Below are 21539 nucleotides of genomic sequence, written 5' to 3'. Positions count from 1 at the left end.
AAAACAAGAGTCAGTGTAAGCATGAACACACACATGACATAACATAAACATGTTAACTCGTTAAAAAGTACAAACCTTTTTGACTGTTTTGTCAGGCTCCAAAGCGATATCTGGAACATTGGCATCAACCATCAATGAAAACAGATTCAGTATTAGGTTTGAGTGTCTGCATAAGGGTAAAAACATAAAAATAAATAAATAAAAATGCTATTAAAATAAAGAAAGTGTATGTAAACAATTCCACAACAAAAGGGTTACTGGGTGTTCATAAACATCAATTAATAAATACCTTGGACAGTTTCCAGTCTCTGATTGGTCACAACCCGATCATGTGGGGATGTTTTAACGGTAAATAAAGGAACGGCTTTGGAATATAGCGAATAAGTGGCCCCTAAACCAGTATAAATTGTGTACTATTAGTTTGTGCTTTGCACTGTGCTTTGCACTGTATGCTTTTATTCATCTTAGTTTCAGTGCAACTTCACATCCTGTGTAGCCGCCCTTTAAATATTTTGTTACGATCACTGAAGTTAACAACGAAACATTTGCTGCAAAAACAGCCATAGGTTTTCCTTAGAGTTGTTCAACTTGTTTATTTTCTTAAACGGTTAACAAGGAACTCATGACTGTTACATGTAATTAACGGTTTAACTTTCTCCCAAATCTGATAGGATGAGGCAACCTGTAAAAGGAGCAGATGTACACTTTTAAGGAATTAAAATACCATTCCAAGTCACAGTCACAAAAGTACAAACTGTGACATACAAAGCAGTTTACATGTAAGTGTACAACAAATTGGAGGGGATTGGAAATTATGTATTACATTTGTGGAGGATTAAGATAATTAATGAATGGTAAAGTTAGATTGAGTGTGCCTGGTGGTTTCAGTTTCTGCTGGGCCATCCCCCTTGTTGAAAAACGCTATGACGTCAGGGTTAACGACAAGAGAATACCCACCGGGACAAGAGTTCTTCTTCGAAGTCACCCCCTTGGAAGGAACAAGATTGACGACCACTTGAAGGCAACCCCCTTTTGTGTAGTTTCGCAACCTCAGCAGAATGTTTATGAAATTCAGCTGGCTGATGGCACTGGGCCACTGAAGCGAGTTACCAGGGCGGAGATCCTCAAGACTAAAGAAGTTGTCCCCAGCGAGGAAGACCAACAAGAGGAAGCGACTCCCAAGTCACCAGTTGTCAATTCAGCGATGTCTGAAACAGAAGACCAGGACGACAACGCGACCAGCTTGGACGGATCCACTCTTGTAATGAAGATTACCTGCCCTGTGTCCCAACCCCCAAACCCTGTGATAAGTTCCTCTTCGCCTGTGTTAAACATTCAGCCCCAAGGAACGGACGTAGCAGCGGAGCCTGCAGTGGATGCAGTCTCCTTCGATTCTCCTTCGGAACCTAAGACGACAAAGGCTGATATTCACATAGCAGCGGAGCCTGCTATGGTAGCAGTCTCCGTCGATCCAGTCGTATCTAACGTCGATCCAGTCGTATCTAACTTCGATCCACTCGTATCCAACGTCAATCCCATCGTTAACACCGCAGATGACACTCAACAGTCTACTTCAAATCCAGACGAGCCTGTGAGCAAGCCGTTGAGGCAATCCACTCGCCAAGGAGCCGGTAAACACTCCAATCCTTTCAACCTTCCCAGGACAACCAATGTCTACTCCATGTATATCAGCAAACTCTACTCTTCTGAGCGATCGTTTAGAGGGATGGACAGCCGTGTCTGTTGTGTATAGCAGTGTTAAAACTTAGTGTTCTTTACTGGACTCTACAGTTTTCGTGAATATTTAATAAGGTGGACTGAGGAACTATTTTATCTTTGGCTAAAGGGTATAATAATAAATGTGTTTCTCTATTGTAAAAGTTTATCTTCTTAAGCTTGAGACATTTGCTCTTTGCCATAGAATTTAATGTTTCAGGTTTACTTTGGTTATTTTGATTTAATGTTTGTATTTTCTACATTTCTATTGTATAATCTTATGTTTGCTTATAATCTTTTTCTTTTCTGTTCTTTTATAGACTTATGCATCAACCCTTTTTTTAATCTTTTGTGCTTGTGAATAAAATACTTGTATAAAGAATCAATCTTGTCGGGTCACATATATATAAAAACTTGTAGTTATTTATTGTAAATATGTATTTCGGGTGTCACTTTTCTGTTATTATTTGAGTTTGCGTAGAATGTCTTCAGTCTTGGGTGCCTCGCAGGGTGAGCTGTGACAGATTACAACATATTATGTTTATAAACCAATCCAGGCACGCAGGTGTTGGCATTACGCGCCACTGCTGCGGTGTACATGTGCCTAGTCTTGTGCACAAAGACACAAGGAAATCATGTTCCTTTTCACTTTTTATGGAAATTAGATGTTTTCCTCAACGACCTATAGAATTTCATTGACATGACATCATGATATACAAATGTTCATGTAGATCACTGACCACACACTTTTCTCATAATTTACTCTCATTGCGCGGTCTGCACTGCCATCAACATTTAGCTGGGGGACAGAGGGGAGAGGCTTTATAGTCACAGTCGAATATGTGGCCCAAGCATTTTGGCCGGAATTGTCTGAAATTTTTTGTTTTTGTGAAAGTTTTAGATGTTACAAAAAGAAGGCTTTAAAAATACTATGAATGTGCACAGACAGTGGATGTTCATTTCTTGCTATAGAGTACAGCGTTAAAACAAAGTAAAAAACAGCCAGAATGTTTTTGTTGGGAGGGTGCGCAGCCACAACATTATGCCCAGGATATTTCAAAATGGTGTTTCCTGGTTTAAATTCAAATGAAAATCGTGCACATAACATTTTTTGTGGAGGACCAAAATCACAGAGAGAAATACCAGCAACCAACAAGTTCACAGGTCTTGCCATAGCAGAGGAGGGCGAAAAAGACTTCTGAAGCGCCAGGAGCGTCTTTTTGTGAAAAATGTACAGAGGGACCATTTTCCTCGGTAAGACTAAAATCTGTATGCAGACTGGCGTATTGACTCGGATAGAACCATTAGGATTGCAATGCTTGACTGCACGTTATTAAATAAAATTGTTGCATTTGACGGGGTGCAAGGAAAGGGTCTTCTATAACTCATTGGCTTACCATACTCGAGATGATCTCATGTTAACCTGTGATGATTTTGAATGTTTTTTAATGAAGTTGCCAGGAGTGACTCATGTAACATTATTCAAACATAAGACACCTGGTACTTCTTTTGATACTTTTCAGACATCTCTTGATTCTTGTCTCAGTATAATTGCCAATGAGAAAAAGCTGTGTTATATAATGGGAGATTTTAACCTGAATTTGCTCTGTCATATGCATCTGTGACGGAAAAAGTTTTGCAAAAAAATAATGTTTGTAATGATAAAACAGAGAAGGTTGCGCACTCAACAATTTATCAAAAGACAAAATGACATTGCATATTGATTTAAGTTACCATTTCCAAGCCATTTCTTCATCAGGATTATTACCTCTGTCCCTCCAAATACCACCCTCAGCCAACATTACATCGCAACAGTTTATATCTGATGAATTATCTAAGTGTCGCAAGAAGCATGGCAACCTGCTAGAAATTATTAACAAACAAAAAGCATTAAGGCGCCTTGTCAAAACCACCAAGCCGTTCCATTCCGAAAAAATGCCTCGAAATTGCACGTTTCTTCTTGTACATCCTCGACTAACATGGTCGACCATTTATGGGAGTAAATTTTGACTCCCATAAATAGCAGACCGTGTTAGTTCGCAAAGTAAAAGGAAAACCACGCAATTCGAGGCAAATTTGTATGGATCATTGTATTCTACTTTTAAACAAACGGGCAAACACTTTTTTATAGACCAAATCGTCCGATCCAAAGCAACGTGTTCCTTTAACAGGTTTTGGGACCTATTGGTAGTTGTCAAAGACAAGTCTTCTCACTTGCTGTTTCTCAACCTTCTTAAAGACACTGGACACTCTTGGTACATTGTCATAGACCAGTCTTCTCACTTGGTGTATCTGAACATTCTTAAAGACACTGGACAGTATTGGTACACTGTCAACGACCAGTTTTCTCACTTGCTGTATCTCAACATTCTTAAAGACACTGGACACTATTGGTACATTGTCAGAGACTACAGTTGAAATCATCTTAAAGACATTGGACACTATTGGTACATAGTCAGAGACCAGTCTTCTCACTTGGTGTAACTCAACATTCTTGAAGAAACTGGACACTATTGGTACATTGTCAAAGACCAGTCTTCTCACTTGCTGTATCACAACCCTCTTAAAGACACTGGACAATATTGGTAAATGTCAAAGACAAGTCTTCTAACTTGCTGTATCTCAACATTCTTAAAGACACTGGACACTCTTGGTACATTGTCAGAGACTACAGTTAAAATCATCTTAAAGACACTTGCCACTTTTGGTACATAGTCAGAGACCAGTCTTCTCACTTGGTGTATCTCAACATATGCATAAATTAAGAAACCTGTGAAAATTCGAGCTCAACTGGTCATTTCAGTTGCGATATAATAATGGGAAAAAAAAACACCCTTGTCACACGAAGTTGTGTGCTGTCAGATGTTTGGTTTGGAGACCTCAAAATGTAATTCTGGGGTCTCAACAGCTCCCCATTATTCGTTACCAAGTAAACTTGTATGCTAATAAAAGTTCTGAGTAAATACCATTAATGTCCACTGCCTTTAAAGGATTTGGCTACTTTTTGTAAGACACAAACCACAATGTCCACAGATATACAATTTAAAGTTACAAGATAATAATGGTCGAAAGCTTCCCTTAAATAATACTTGCTGAGATGCTCTTTGATAAATTAATAAAACAATGTCACAACAAAGAATTTTGTCTCAGGTTCCGAAAATGATTTTTGCTTTTACAACCTAAAAATGTATGCAAATTTCCTGAAAACATTGCTCGTCGATTTTCACATTTGATTATCAATGTGCAAAGGAAAATAATTGATACCAAGATTGATACATTTTACAGTCATCAATAAAGTTTACCATTTTTAGCAACATGTCCTGACAATAGCAAAGGTAGAGAATCAGGCATTCGTGCACATTGGATTTTTAGTTCGGGATCAGTGGTTTTGTTCATGCTGAAATGGTTTGCACAAAAATGTTTGCACAATCAGTCGATCTTGCAAAAATATAAGAGATGTTAAATTTGCATCGGTGAAAAAGAACATTAATTTTGGTTTATAAAAAATAAAAGAAATTAATATTCTTGCAAGAATAGTTTGTGCATTGTCAATTGTGCAGGAATGGTTTGTGCAATCGGCTTGTCTATCAGGCAAGAATAGTTTGGCAAATTTGCCGATAGTGCAGGAATGATGTGTGCAATATGCTGAACGTGCAGGAATAATTTGCACAATTTAGCAATGTGGTGGATCATTTGTGCAATTTGACAATAGTGCAGGAATGGTTTGCATCATTTGACGATCGAGCAGGATTGATTTAGCGCCCAGACAAAATTTAACCCTGTAGAGAACCCTGCACTCATGGATCGAACAAAGCCGAGGAAGTGATGAATGTTTTGAGTTGTTAAGCCAGAACTCAACATTATGTTTTTTGTTAAATACAAGCCAGTTTTGTGCCTGTTGAATGCCTGTTGAATGCCTCTGGAATAGATGTTGAGTTTCAAAGTCGCCGATTTGTTTGACTATAAATGTTTACACATGTAGCGTGCCATTACAACGTCAGCAGGAGGGTCGGCTTGTACACCCAACATACATGGTGCAATGGTCTTGTCGATATGGCCTGTCCGCTTCCAGGACGATGGTATTCATGAGTTGAAAATGTATTATTCTGGGGAGAGAACGGCCTGTCCGCATCCAAGTCGCTGATATTTATGACCTGAAAATATATGTTGTTTATTCATAAGACTTATTGTTATACCAACAATTGCGTCCAGCATTGAAAGCTCATTACACTTTGCCGCGCTTCAACGCACACGACCGCTCTTCTGCGGACTGTCCGAGGTCCTTAGAAAAGTTGTATTTGCTGTCCAGTCCGCGTCTTGTCTGGAGGGGGGGGGGGGGGGGGGGGATGGGATGTTTTGACAAGGTGTCTTAACAAATTTATTATTGGGAGTTTTTGTGAGACAGTTAAAACTTACCTCCTTAAATGCAGAAAGGCTGTGTAGCAAAGTTTGCGAAAATCCTGATATTGTTGACTGGTGGCACCTCCCATTCCTTCTACCATTTCTTTGCTGAGTTTCATTGGAGGTGGAAGAGGTTTAGGATCTCTGCCTAGTATGTAGCCAAAATCCACATGAAAAAGTTTACCATTTTTCGTGAGAAGAAGATTATCCAAGTGTCGATCACCAACTCCTAATAGGTAAGTTATTACACAGTAGCCAGCGCAGCTCTTGACGTATGTGTCCATTACATCTTGGTTAATTCCATATGGAGTAGATTCGTTGGGACTGTATCGTCGGAAAAAGTTCTAAAAAAGAAAGTAAAACCAACAAAAACCAAAGATTCAGTTTCAAATCAAGAGAACTCTTCTTAAGTCAGGGGTAATGCCAGAGTGTTTAATAATAATAATAATATCGAAGTCTTATATAGTCTTATAAATTGTCGCCAAGCTTTGTGTTATAATCACATTCAGGTAAAATTTGAGCACTCTTGTTGAGAAGAACATGTATGGCATAATTGGTACATTTGTCAGAAAAGTACATAATCTTAGAATCAGTGATCAGTTTGTTTACAAGTTCCTTTTGACAACAGAAGGCTAGTTCATCCATAGCAGAGATGACAATGCAAACTCCTGCGCTCGATGTTGACACTGTCTGCTACACTCAGCAACCCCCTGCCCCTCTATGACCTTGGTAGATAAAGTCTGCTCACATCTGCCCGCAGATCATGAGCATGGTCATCAGTTTTATTGTTCTCCGGTCCATGACATCTACATGTCGATCTTCCTTAATCCACTCGGCTATACTTGCTTTATAACCATGTTCCCCCGCTCAGTTTAGACTTCAACCATTTCTTGACCCATCTGGTGTATTCTGCCGACAGTCTTACCTTTGATTCCTAATGAAGAACATGGTTTGATTTGAGTACACCAAGATACCGTTAAAGGAACACGTATCTATTTAACCGCCCGAGAGCTAGGCCGAAACTGGCCGAATCGCAGGGTGCTGTAATGAGCATCATTATCAACAGGTGAATGCACACTGCTTTGTTTCGCCACCTGCTTATTCATAACCTCCATGCCCATGCTACCCAGCTTTTGGTACACAAAGGAATAGATAGGTGACTGTTAATCCCTGATGACTTCGACAAAGGCCCTTTGTGCTCGGATTAGTAAACAGTCCTGACCATAAACTTCTGTTGTAAGTTTTATTGCGGGTTTCCATCATGGTATAATAATAATAATAATAATAATAATAATAATAATAATAATAATAATAATAAGACTTTTAATGCGCACATATCCACCCTGCTGGGTGTTCAAGGTGCAGTAAAACCAAAAACAAAACAAAAACAAAACACAACACAAAGAAAAACAGACACAACAAAATTAGTCATTGAAAACCTGTGACATAAGATAAGTTTTGAGAAGAGACTTTGAATTTTGCGGTACAAACACAAGATCGAAGATTAAGTGGTAGAGAGTTCCAGATGCGTGGCGCGGCTGAAGAAAAAGACCTGTCACCCCATGAGTGTCGAGACTTGGGTTCAATGAGGAGAAGCATAGAACTTGATCGAAGATTCCTTGATGGAGTGTAAACTTGAAGCAGTTCAAAAATATATGGGGAGCCTTGCCATTTAGAGCTTTGTGGACAATGAGCATCAGCTTGAAGATGATTCGTTGAGAGATAGGGAGCCAGTGTAGTTGTTTCAGAATGGGGGTGATAGAACAGGATTTTCTAGACAGTGTCACAATGCGGGCAGCAGTATTTTGGAGCCGTTGAAGTCGGGAAATCTGGTTGTTAGGAAGACTGTAGAGAAGAGCATTGCCGTTGTCAAGACGAGAAGTAACAAATGCGTGAATGACCTTTTCAGTGGCACTTTTGTCCAAGTACTTGCGATTCTTACCTATATTCCTGATGTGATATGATGATAAACGAACAATATTGTTGATGTGTGGCTGAAGTGTCACCGATGAATCAAAAATAACCCCCAAGTTCCGAGCTTTCAGCGAGGGAGCTATCCGAGCATCACCGATGGAGATGTATGGCACTGAAACCTTAGTTAACTGTTGACGCGACCCAAATAAAAGGAACTCTGTCTTATCATCATTTAACTTCAGGAAGTTTTGTTGTGTCCAACGTCGAATCTCTTGGATGCATTTCTCAAGTCTTGCAATAGATGCATTGGCGTTTTCTTGAGAAGATTTAAACGTGATGTATAGCTGAGTGTCGTCTGCGTACACATGGTAATTCAGATTAAATTTGAGGATGATGTCACGAATCGGTAAAGTGTACAGCGTAAACCACTGCGGGCCGAGTACCGACCCCTGTGGCACAGAGTAGTTCAAAACAACAGGGTCGGATATCGCAGTGCCAATACATACATGCTGAGTTCTATTGTGGAGCTACGATTTGCACCATGCTAGGGCTGTGTCCTCTATGCCAAGGTGATTCTGGAGCCGAGAGAGAAGGATGTTATGATCAACAGTATTTGCAAAAATAAACAAGGAATGATTTCTTCAACTAAAATCTGCTTTTAAAATGTTAAAAACACTTTGTAGGCTACTCCTTCAATCTGAAATTCTTTGGTGCTGCAGAGACTGATCGTGTAGGAACAAACCGTAAGGGTGGACTAAGGCCATTCTAACTTGAGTGGTTCACGGCGACCGATTTTCTGGAAAAATGGAACAAACAAACATTTAGGAAATCCACCATTTTTTTTTTTTCGCTCGGTCTGATTATTTATGAAATACATCATATTTAAGTTAATTTTGTTTGAAGAAACGTGTTGCAAAAGCCCTAAAATAATCATGGTTTACGTTTCAATCATGCATTGCATCGGCTCACCGGTATGCTTCCTGGCTCTGCGATGCAAAGAGAAGTCAGACGGGGAAAAAGCCTTACCTCACAAAAAACACAATGAATTACTCTCCATTATCGTTCAGCACACGTGGATAATTTATAGGCACTGAAATATTTTTATCACACCATCATTTGTGTACTGACGCAAATTCACTGCACTGTTTAATAATTTTAAGAAATGTCTTTTAATAAACAAACACTCGGCGGAAAGTGGTATTCATTTTTCTTGGTAAAAAAGAAAAGAAAAAATTAATGTAAAAAGAGGGTGCATTTTAGCACGGTTCCCTTGTTGTGTTACGCACACTATTGTATCAACACGTCTAGCACACCACCTGTGGTAGTGTTGTTGTGAGCAAACCATCATGGCAGTGTGCAAATTTCATTTGACTTCGCTAGACTTTATACATGTAGTTGTTTTAATAGTGTAGGTCTCTGCATGCGCAGATCCAGGGGGTGGGGGGTGGGGGGCGTACGCCCCCCCCTTTTTGTCGGGCAAAAAAAAGAAAAAAAGAAAAAAAAGGAGAATAAAAAAGAAGAGAGAGACATAAGGCGGGGAGAAGGGGGAACGACACAAAAAAGAATACATACCGTGGTATTTTTTATCAAAAAAGCTATAAATAACCGTCGTAGGCCTACCTTGTACAATGTTTCATTGTGGACCACTATTCATAAATACCTAAGACAGTTTATCCATTCTGATTGGTCGGATGATATAACACCAGTAAGAAGTGTTGAAACAATTGGGCGTGACACGCGAGCTTATAAGAGTTTCTTCATTCCTATTGGTTGAGAGCAACGGCCGGGAAAGTTGTGCCACATCACGCGATACTTCGTCTTGGTAATATTATCAGCTCTGTTTACCGCGATATTCCACTCCCATCGACCAGCCCTGATTTCTGATCCCTTTTGAAAATGCACGCCCTGGCATACATTTTCAGTGTAACATTGTAAAATAAATAAATAAATGTCGTAAAAACTGTTTTTTTATCTTCTTTAGTGATTTATATTAATGACCCTGTAAACAAATTTTAGGTCTGAAAATGCAAGTATTTTGATACCACATTATAAATGTGCAAAACATTGATTGCCACCAACCAACAGAGTCAGCAGATTGGGGGAAAACTAGCCCCCATAAATTGGTCCAATCCACTCCGTATCCTTGGCCCAAGCACCTTTCCGCTTTTTAAAAGAAAAAAACCCGATCTACAACGATCTGCATCATGAAACATACCGTATGCAATGTTTCTGGTTGTAGATAGCCCTACGCCTGGATTTGTTTTAAAAAACATCACCCGCGTTGGGTAAAAATTTTAGTGTGAACTTTCTCAAAGATCTTGAGAACTTGCTCGTTTTCGGCGGAGCGCGCATACGTACCTTCTTAGAGTTAGTCAGGTTCCTTCAATTGTAGCAATTAATTGTACCATAAAGTGGTTATGGGTACCCGAAAAAAAAACCGAAAGAATTTTTTATAAAATGTGCTGGGGCCAAGGATACGGAGTGGATTGGACCAATTTATGGGGCTAAGGAAAAACATGACATTCACGGTACATTCTTACAGGTTTACTCCCCACTAAATTTGTATTTTCCCCTCCTTACTCGGCATTCATTCATAATCAAAACAGCTCTGCTTTGTTCAAACACAAAAAAGATTGTTCACTCATTCAGGCTTATTCCACTGTAAACTAAACAATTTTTGTCACCAAAGCAAAATCAAAATGGCTATGGCCAGCGATCTGTTTTTTTCTACATTAAGGAGAAGTACACAATCACGTGATGTGTAATTGATGCAACTTAACGGATGTTACATGTTTATATCATGTTGGTTGTATAGATCAGTGCACTAAAATTGATGTAGGCCTGTGACAAAATAATTGTCCACTAAAAAAAGTAGATCGGCCGTTGATGGGAACGCTGATTTTTGCTATGTAAATTTCTCCCTGTTGGTTTTTTCCCAAAATTCCTATGCGTAAACCTGATTTAAGTCAGAAAACCATCTCCATAGAAAAAAAAATGTTCTATTCTCTCTCTGCATCTGTTTACAATCCTTTATTATTAATTTGTTAAGTCATGGCTAATAGCTTATTAAAAATCCCTGCTTATCCGTGGAATACGCTCGGTGTAAGCTCGGAATTCACTGCTTCCGTAAGCGCCTCTCATTTTCTTATCCAGGAATGAGGTACACTGTCAAAAGCCTTCTTGTAGTCAATCCACGCTGTTGATAAGGTTTTTTTCCTCTTAGATTTGGCTTCTACCAGTATGTTTTTTTTTATCAGTAGCTGGTCTTTGTAGCCATAGCTTTCTTTTCTACATCCTTTCTCTTCTAAAGTTGTTTTCGTCAAGGAAGCTATACATGTAGGTCCTCTCTGTTATGATGGAGGTGAGGATTTTGTACATTGTGGGCAGGCAGGTGATTGGTCTATAATTCTTAGGGTTCCAAGTCTCTTCGGACTTTGGGAGCAGGTATGTAGTTCCTCTTATCAGCCATTCGGGGCATGTGTTTGACTGTTGTTGTAGGCCAAAGCGAGATCTTCAGGGATGCTAGGCAAGTTCTTGATCCAGAAATTTGCAATTCCGTCTAATCCCGGAGCCTTCCAGTTATTGGTTTTATTGATAGCTGCAGTGGTCTCAATGGTGTTTATATCTGACCATTCTTGGCTTATTATATTTGTGTATTTCGGTCCTGTTGCTGTTGGATCCAGGTAGCTCGCACGTTGCCTTTTGTTGTTTTCAAGGATCTTCCTCCAAAACCCCTCAACTTCTTCTATAGTGGGTGGCTCGGTGACATCTATCTTCTTGTTGCTCAGTTCACGGTATAATTTCTTTGCATCTTATTTAACAACCTTTTTTGCCAAAAGTCTCTGTGCCTTTGCTTGGATCTAATGTTTCAGTATTTCTTTGGCAGTTGACATGTCTTCATTACATTTGATTTTAAATTTTCGTTCCAGATGTTTTCTTTTCCTGTCTTTGATGTTGGAATTCCTTTCAACTTCGCTCAGGAGTGATAGTTGTCCATGTAGTTTCTTAATCTCCTTCTTTTTTTTCTCCTTCTAAACAGGCTTCCTTCTCTTCCGCTTCCATTCTTGCCTAGGTTTCTCTACCATTGTGTCTGCAATGGTTGAGGCGGTTGCGTATATGAGTTGGTTTATTTCTGTTAGGTTCACAGGTCTCATCATCTTTTTATAGCTGTGATATTTTGGATGGCTTCATTGGCGAGTCTAAGGACTTGTATGGATTGGTTTTTCTTTATTTTGGGGATGTGTGGTCGTTGTTCGAGAGGCACTTCCATCAGTGTTACAAATTTCTGCTTGATGTTGTTAATCATTTCGTTTAACTTTACGTTGTCTCTTTCTTGGGTAGTCTCTGTTTGGTGGTGTGTCATTGGGGGGTCAGCAGTGGCATTTCCTGTTATTAGTCCTGTTGTTATTCATGTATTTCCGAATGTTATTATTTGTATTACTTTTATTATTATTATTATTATTATTATTATTATTATTTCATCTTATCACAGCATGCAAAAGAAAGATCATTTTCATTTGTGCCAGGAACTCCTCGAGTCGGGCTACGTCCTGTAGCTTAAATCTCAAGGGTCTTTTTTAGGATCTTCACTGTTCCAAACAGCACCCCCTTCTGCAACAGATCTATTCTCACTTGTTTCCCTATTTCGTCCAGATGTTTCCCCAGATGCTTTCAGAATGGTGCCAAGGGCTCCAACCACCACCGGTAATACTTTCACATCTGCCAAGATTCAGTTCCATGATTCAGTTCAAATGAGTCTTTATCTAAGCAATACTCGATACCAGCTTTCCACAACAACACAAGATGACATCAAGCTATCACAAATCCCCTTCGCCTTTCAGTCAACTTGCTCTAAATATATGTACTGAAATTAAAAAAATATATAGCTGTAACAATAATCACAATTAGCAGGGCCCAATTTCATAGAGCTGCTTAAGCAAAAAATTTTGCTTAAGCAAAAAATTCATTGCTTAGTAAAATCAGATTATACCGGCCAAGACTCCACTCAATTGTAATGCTAAGTAAACAACTGCTTAATACTAGTCATAAGCAATGTATATGGCAGGAAATTTTGGCCAGTATTACATGTGTAAAATAAGCGATCTATTTTCGTGCTTAAGCAAATTTTTTGCTTAAGCAGCTCTATGAAATTGGCCCCATGTGCTCAACAAATCAGAGTCTTTTAAACTCACCCTGAGATTAAATCAAAATAAAAACTCACCTGTATATTTCCCTCATTAGAAAGAACATCAGCCACGGGTATTGACTCAATGAACTGTAACATGCCACTTTTGCTACTTGTGGCCAACACTCTATATGGTGTCAACTTCAAGTCAAGATTTTCTTGTCGTAGTAGCTGAAAATAGATAAATATACCTTTCAGTTTTTGAGCCATTGAAAATGGAATTCCCTTTTATTTCAAATCATAGGATTTGTTCTTGCATGCCAAAAACACCGCACTATTGATGCTATGAAAACTTGGTCTAAAAAAGGCTGTAATCATTAACTACTTCTTTCTTGATAAACCCATGGGCCACTTATACCAAGAACTCAACAACAGAAGAAACCTGTCTTCATCAGCCAATAACCTACTGAAAGATGTGACTAAAAAAAAGGTAACAAAGTTACCTCACAAAAAAGATAGCGAAATAGTAAAACTTCCCATAAGAGTACTTATAATTCCCAAACAAAATATAATACCACCAGCTGAGAGTTTAAACATAGTTCCATCTCTTTGTGGCACACCAACAATGCATGTAGCATTCCTCTTTTTACACATTGAGCTAGTGCTTTAAATGTAACTTTTTTGATCTTGCACTCCCGATCACTTTGGAAGAGAAAGATGGAAGTCAACTGATACAGAACCAGATTGTTTCATGGCTTGAGTTTGCAGATTCCAGGCTGGAAAAGTATGGGGTTTCATTATAGCTGAGTGATTTATGGGGTGTCATTATAGCTGAGTGATTTATGGGGTGTCATTATAGCTGAGTGATTTATGAGGTGTCATTATAGCTGAGTGATTTATGGGGTGTCATTATAGCTGAGTGATTTATGGAGTTTCATTATAGCTGAGTGCTTTAGAGCTTCCAATTCAAGTTCTGGTGAATAAGTCACCAGAGCGAGGGTTCGAACCCCTGTCATGACAAAATGAGTAAGATACTTTCTATAATACATGTAGATGTTAAATTTGCATCGGGGATAAAGAATATTTATTTTGGTTTTTACCCATACACCGATGTGTGTTAGCAGTACTCAGTACTTTCCCGAGTCCTGTGACCAAAAATATCATAGGCATATTACCAATATCTTTTAAATTGTTTCATGGCTTGAGTTTGCAGATTCCAGGCTGGAAAAGTATGGGGTTTCATTATAGCTGAGTGATTTATGGGGTGTCATTATAGCTGAGTGATTTATGGGGTGTCATTATAGCTGAGTGATTTATGGGGTGTCATTATAGCTGAGTGATTTATGGGGTGTCATTATAGCTGAGTGATTTATGGGGTATCATTATAGCTGAGTGATTTATGGGGTGTCATTATAGCTGAGTGATTTATGGGGTGTCATTATAGCTGAGTGCTTTATGGAGTTTCATTATAGCTGAGTGCTTTAGAGCTTCCAATTCAAGTTCTGGTGAATAAGTCACCAGAGCGAGGGTTCGAACCCCTGTCATGACAAAATGAGTAAGATACTTTCTATAATACATGTAGATGTTAAATTTGCATCGGGGATAAAGAATATTTATTTTGGTTTTTACCCATACACCGATGTGTGTTAGCAGTACTCAGTACTTTCCCGAGTCCTGTGACCAAAAATATCATAGGCATATTACCAATATCTTTTAAATATAAACCGCCCGACGTATAAACCGCACTTCCCCAAAATATAGAAAAAATATTTAGGTGTCCGCGTATAGACCGCCCGGCATATAAACCGCAGTCACAAACGCACAAAGAGAGGGGCGTGCATATTTGCGGTCGTTTGTGGCGATGTGCAGTGATCGGCACATCAGTCATTGTATGTCGCCACAAAGTGCAATTTGGGTCGCATCAAAGTCCAAATGTTTTACAGTTAGTGCCATAGATTGTTTTTGTATCACGATTGCCCGGTAGCTAGAGGCAGTTCGAATCTTATGCTGTGGCCGCGGGTACCGCAACGATATATAGATGTTAAATTTGCATCGGGGATAAGAATATTAATTTTGTTTTTTTACCCAAACACCGATGTGTGTTAGCACTGTATACTCAGTACTTTCCCGAGTCCTGTATTCCTCTGGTGTGATTTGAACTCACTACCCTTGAATTCTAGGGCAGTGTCTTACCAACTAGACTACTGAGATTTCAGGTAGCAACATTTGTAGAGACAGTTCTAATCCTATGTTTTGGCCGGGTCCCAAGGAAAAGAATAGTGGAAATGTCAGCCGTGGTAAGTACATGTAAAGTCCTTGGTTCGGTAAGAACTAGTAATCTATCGGATACTAACCGTCTTATTTTTGTAGGGGCAGTTGTTGTAGGGGAAAAGTTAAGTATGAAGGCATCACAATCAAAACACGAAAACAGTACGCCATGGTGGAAATGTCGGCTGGAAGGTCAAATTAAGGACTTGCGAAAAGATCTCAGTAGAATAGAACACATGAATAAGGGCTTAAAGCCAGTGGACACTATTGGTAAACGTCAAAGACCAGTCTTCTCACTTGGTGTATCTCAACATATGCATAAAATAACAAACCTATGAAAATTTGAGCTCGATTGGTCATCGGAGTTGTGAGATAACTATGAAAGAAAAAAACACCCTTGTCACACGAAGTTGTGTGCGTTTACATGTAGATGGTTGATTTCGAGACCTCAAATTCTAAACAGGAGGTCTCGAAATCAAATTCGTGGAAAATTACTTCTTTCTCGAAAACTACTCCACTTCAGATGGAGCCGTTTCTCGCAATGTTTTATACTACCAACCTCTCCCCATTACTCGCTACCAAATAAGGTTTTATGCTAATAATTATTTTGAGTAATTACCAATAGTGTCCACTGCCTTTAATAAGAAGTTCAGACTCAATGAACGCAATCATGGCAAAAGTACAAGGTCAAAGTTAAGGGGGTGAGTGTGGTTGAGGAGATAAAGCAAAGGGTTTGGCTAATTTAGGCTGCAAAAGTGAAAAGGTAAGATGAAAGGGTAGGTAATTTCACCAGAACAGGTTATTCAACACCAATCAGCGTCAATTGTTTAAGCAATTAGACGGAAAGGCTGACAGCACTCAAGCAGGCCCGAGGAAAAAGCTTTCGGGGGGGGGGGGGGGGTATTTGGGATCGACCAGTACAGCACAACTGACAATTCGCAATGGCTTGTGGATGTGAAAGATGAATTGAGAGGGGTGCAACAACAAGAAGGTTTCCAGATTGACAAGGATAAGGTAAAGAGACAGGTAAAAAAAGTGCCAAATTGGAGAGCCCCGGGTCAAGAGCATGAAGACATGGCAAACCAATCTTGCTCACAACAATGATAGTCTGGGCAAGGTGTGTATAAGAAGAGGTATTTTCCAAGGTGATTCTCTGTTTCCGCTGCTGTTTGTTCTTGCACTGATGCCCCTGTCAACGATTCTGAGGAAGGTAAGTGCGATGAAGGATGGGTGTAATATAAACCATCTGCTTTTATGGACGATTTGAAGTTGTTTGCAAAGAATGAGGCGGAGATCGACTCTTTGGTGCAGACCGTCAGGATTTTTAGCGATGACATTGGGATGCAATTTGGCCTTGAGAAGTGTGCGCGCTACAATGACAAACAGGGGAAATAGGGTACATTCAGATGACATTGCTCTGCCACATGGGGCACAGATGAGAGCTTTGTATGGGCCTCGAATCAGACTACATGTATGTTCTTCATGAGGAGTCAAAGGTTAGGATGAGGGCAGAATACATCAGACGGGTCAAAAAATGTTTGCAGCCTAAACTAAACAGGGGGAACATGGTTAAAGCCATTAGGCACTTTCTGAACAGAACAAAAATTAAAACACCTAGAGTTTGTTCACAAACTCTCAATGTCTAGTTTATCACTATTTTGCTCTCTTTGTTAATGTTAAAAGTCTCTAATCATTGTCTAAATGTCTTTTTATTGCACCATGCGCATCACTTGTGACGCATATCAGCTTCTTACATGAGTTTGTAATACGCTCGGGTCCCGCTTGATTTCCGCTGCTTCAATTTCACAAAGCACTAAGATTGATCTTAACTTTGTATTAATCCTAATTGCTAGGCAAAGAGTGATGTCACAATACCAATTACCCTGTACTTGTAATTGTACTCCATTTTGTTTATTTTTTTCCCCCTGTTCAGTTTATTTGTTTACTGTCCTGTGTGACTTATTAGTCCCTTTTCTGTTTACCTTTCCCATTATAATTTGTTTCCTTTGTGATCATTATTTTCTCGTCCTGTTTTTCCCGTTTTGTATTATTTTCAGTTGAATTAAATTTGTTTCCGTCCCGTCCATTATCCCGCGTTCGCGCACTTGTATTTGTTTTTGCAATGTTTTTTTTTTGTTTTTGTGCAAATTCCTGTACTGCGGCTCCCGCTAGACAGGTAAACTGGGCAGTTAGCACACCGGAACCTGCTATGCATAACAATGTGCACTGTTGATGATATGATCATAGTGCAAGGGTGATGCATTACACAGGCACCACGTGACGACAGTAAAGTTGCGATGACATCATCAGATCCCATCAAGAAATCATTAAAGTGTTAGTTTTAATGTTAAATGTCGTTTAAAAAAGATACACAATATTCAGGAAACACCCATCATATTGTGAAGCACATGTGTGACACATGCAAGCTGGCATTTATTACACCGAACCAATCAAATGACTTCATAACTAAAGAATAACTGATAATTAACTGTATAAATTTCGGCTGGTGTTAAAGTAAAAGCTTAAAAATCATTTGTCATGTGGAACGATTGAAGTGCGTTAACTTTTAAGGCATGATTTACTCAGTTATCTGAAGTACAAAGGAGTCGTGTGTTTGTGGAGGGGGGGGGGGTGGGGGTAACAAAAGATGTAGTGAGTTTTAAGATAAAAATTCGTGTCCCCATGTGTAAACTTTTAATTTAAGGCGTGTTTTATTCAGTTTGTCATAATTTGCTTGAGGACGGATGCAAGTGTCCTGAAAAGAATGGAGCTGCGTTATATGTGCTGTTACCCGTCCCCCTGTCCTTTCCTCTCCCCGTCCCACGTGCTGTACTGCCTGCCTCCTGTCTCCATGATCCATACGCCTCTCTTAATATTTATGCATGACGTCATAATTCTTACCCAAAATTAGGCTGTACGCGTGCGCGGCCCATAGCAACAGTTCGTTGCTTGCATTGTACGCGCGCACTGCCCATAGCAACAATGAAAACGGCGCGCAAAACTCCACAAATTTGGGGGTTTTTTTGTTCAGAAATCTGTCAATTCAGATTTTTTTTTTTAAATGGATGAGTGTCAAGACGAAGTCAGGTTCTTTCTTCCGTGTAAATTTGGGGAGGAGATCCAATAACATACACACACACACGCACACACTCGTGCAAACGCACGCACAGACACTATCCGGCTATTTATAAAGATAAAAATTAAGTAAGCTAACACTAAAAATGTTGATGGTGGTAGACCAGTCTCAGGGACCTTGTGGAAAGATGTTCATACATGTAGTTAAGTACTCATTTGTCAAACCCACCACAATACTGGAAAAGACTTGTCTCTTGAACACACATCTTGTTATTGATGCATTGTGACATAAAGTGCCTCACCTTTTCAAGATTTTCAACTGGACGTCCTTTGACAAGTCATTTGTGACTATAATAAACTGACCCAATTTTAAATATTGTAGATAACAAGTTGAATGTCAAGTTAAACAGTTTGAATAAAATTAAACAATTAACAACATGTACTCTTTTCCAAAAAATGTAAATGTACATACCTTATCCATCAAGGTTATCATCTGCAATATTAGTTGATCTTGTCTCAAGTCATCACCATTCTTGCAGATCATAGTGTATTCTTCTCCTTCTATGGTCATAAAAGTCAGTTTACTAGGCATCAGAGCACTCTTAAAAATAGATGCCTTCTTCGCTACAATTCCTTGAACTTTTACCTCAGGTTGTAGAGGCAATGGCAATGGATCGAAGGACACAAAGTTGAAGTTGTTGGTGTCTGAATCACTCAATAGTAACTGTAATCTTTCAATCTATTAATACAAAAAAATGAAATTAGAAGTAATAGTGAGCTATTTTGTTAGAAAAGGTATTACTGGTTATCAGTAAATTAACATATTACTAAAAGTCAAACAGCTAAGGTTACACTTAGCAATCCTGAGGTCCCCATGGTTGCATTCCGCCGCCCTAAAAACATGGGTGAAATCCTAGTCAGGGCCAAACTTCCCCCACCCGTCGATTTCACCAAACTCATCCTAACTTAGGATTAATCTTAGGACTTAAACATAGGACGAGTTAATTTCCTTATCTGAAGACTTAGGACGAATTGAACCCATCCTAGGACGGGTTACTCATCGCAACTCGGTATAGGATCATTCCCAGCGATTTGTGAAATCATCCGCAGGTACATTCCAAACAGAATCCTCCACAGAAAAACCGGGTTGTCACAAATGTACCCACTCAAAATGTAGATTGTGCCTCTACATTAAGCCCTCACTTAAGGTAAAGAGTCAATCACTGGCTCTTCATATTTAACATCAAGACTGACTCCCAATGTAGCACACAAAATGCAGTCTATGTCATATCATGTAAGAGACGTGGGCTACATTGAGACTAACAGCGTACTAACTTATAGACCCGAACCGGTTTAACTTTTACGAGCAGCGGGGGGTGGTCTTAAATAAAATCCCTTTGTGTTCAGGCAGCACAGAGTTAGTAGACGCAACCCAATTGCTCTAACATCCGGTTTTATTCATCAGAATCTGGCGCCGAGATACTGGTGCCGACCGAGTGCCCTGGTCGATCATCAGAACAAATCAGACCAACGCACATTTTTACCTCATGTCTTCTGATTTTGATAAAAATTGCTGTGCTTGTACACATGTACATGTGTAGGTCCTTATGAGCAATGAATGCACACCAGTTTTTAGCCCGATCGGACTTACCATGTGGTCAGGGCAGAAACCACTAAAATCTGACATTTTTAGGGTAAAACGCCACCTTTTTGGTAAAAATATATGCTAACCATGTCAATTTTTATCACATATATGCAAATTTGGTATCAAAATGATGAGAATTGCATGTTCAAATCAATTATTTTGTCAAAAATAAAGTTTGTAAAGCCCTTTCATATGATGTATAGATTGTCAAAATAGCTTATGTGGTTGAGGAAATATGAACTTATGAAATATTGACGACTGTAGAGTAGACTAACACAGTAAGGGACACATATATTTTAAACGCCTCGAACGAAGACTATTGAACGCGAAGCTTTTTCGCACTCTATTGGTGGTCAATGGAGCGTGACTCTGCTGCACCGCTAGTTCAATACACGTGGTGTAGGCCTATGTGTAAAATGTGTATGCACATACCATGGCGAGCTGTCGAATGCCAGATAGACCCAATGACTGACAGAAAAAAACAATTATTTTATCAACTGATGGTCAAAGGGGTGGAGACATTGACAAGTATTAATGGCCATTTAAGGTTTTCAGCTCATTCAACTGGAACCAATGATAGACTCTTTGATTTTCATCTATTCATATTTTCTACATGTAAGCAGCAATATTTGATTTAAGTTTTATATCTGTACACCATTGCAATAAGGAGTAATGACCATTTTAAGGTTTTCATTGTTTTAGTTAATTCAACTTGAACCAGTAATAAACTCTTTGAGTTATATTTTCATGTGAATTTACATGTAAGAAGCAATATTTGATTTAGGTTTCAAGTCAGTACGTCATTGCACAAAGGAGTTATGACCATTTAAGATGTTCATTGTTTCAGCTCATTCAACTGGAACCAGTGATGCACTCTTTGAGTTTGTTCTTTTCATATGCATCAATATGTTAGAAGCAATATTATTTGATGTAAGTTTCAAGTCAATACATCATTGCAATAAGGAGTAATGACCATTTAGGGTTTTTATTGTTTCAGCTCATTCAACTGAAACCAGTGAAAGAGAGATTTATTTTTGTTTAAACAAATTATTTCAAAACTTTCAGATTTCATTTTGAGTTTGGTTCTTTAAAATCCAGATGTCAATGTTTGAGCCTGAAAAAAAAAATTAAACATTGTTTGTATTCCAAAGCCTTAAACATTTTTTTTTTCCAAAAACCTTTTAAAAAAGTTATTCAAAACATTATTGGAAAACATAGCTGAAAAATACAAACAAAATTCTGGCAAAATATATAACAATCTCACTTGGGCTTGTACATACCAAAAACAACTCAACTCAAAGATTGAAACTTAAACCAAAAACTTTAACATTTCCACTGAGCACTGACGGTCGGACGGCCGGACAGACGGACAGACAAAATCGATATTACATAGGC

The 21539-nt window shown here is 39.0% G+C and overlaps 1 protein-coding gene across 2 annotated transcripts in view; it reads right to left on the bottom strand.

Moving 5' to 3' along the window:
- LOC117295423 (phosphatidylinositol 3-kinase catalytic subunit type 3-like) overlaps positions 1 to 21539 on the bottom strand; it is an 82246-nt gene that overhangs the window by 25852 nt on the left and 34855 nt on the right. For both annotated transcript variants that reach the window (XM_033778071.1, XM_033778072.1), the window contains exons 4-7: positions 18972 to 19238; positions 13253 to 13387; positions 6133 to 6461; positions 76 to 166 (exon numbers count right to left, since the gene is read on the bottom strand). In XM_033778071.1, the coding sequence (XP_033633962.1) occupies positions 76 to 166; positions 6133 to 6461; positions 13253 to 13387; positions 18972 to 19238 (822 nt within the window). The remainder of the gene's footprint in view (positions 1 to 75; positions 167 to 6132; positions 6462 to 13252; positions 13388 to 18971; positions 19239 to 21539) is intronic.

This window comes from Asterias rubens, chromosome 10 (genome assembly GCF_902459465.1).
Source record: "Asterias rubens chromosome 10, eAstRub1.3, whole genome shotgun sequence".
In the NCBI taxonomy this organism is placed as follows: Eukaryota; Metazoa; Echinodermata; class Asteroidea; order Forcipulatida; family Asteriidae; genus Asterias; species Asterias rubens.
This window is presented reverse-complemented; position numbering and strand designations above follow the sequence as displayed.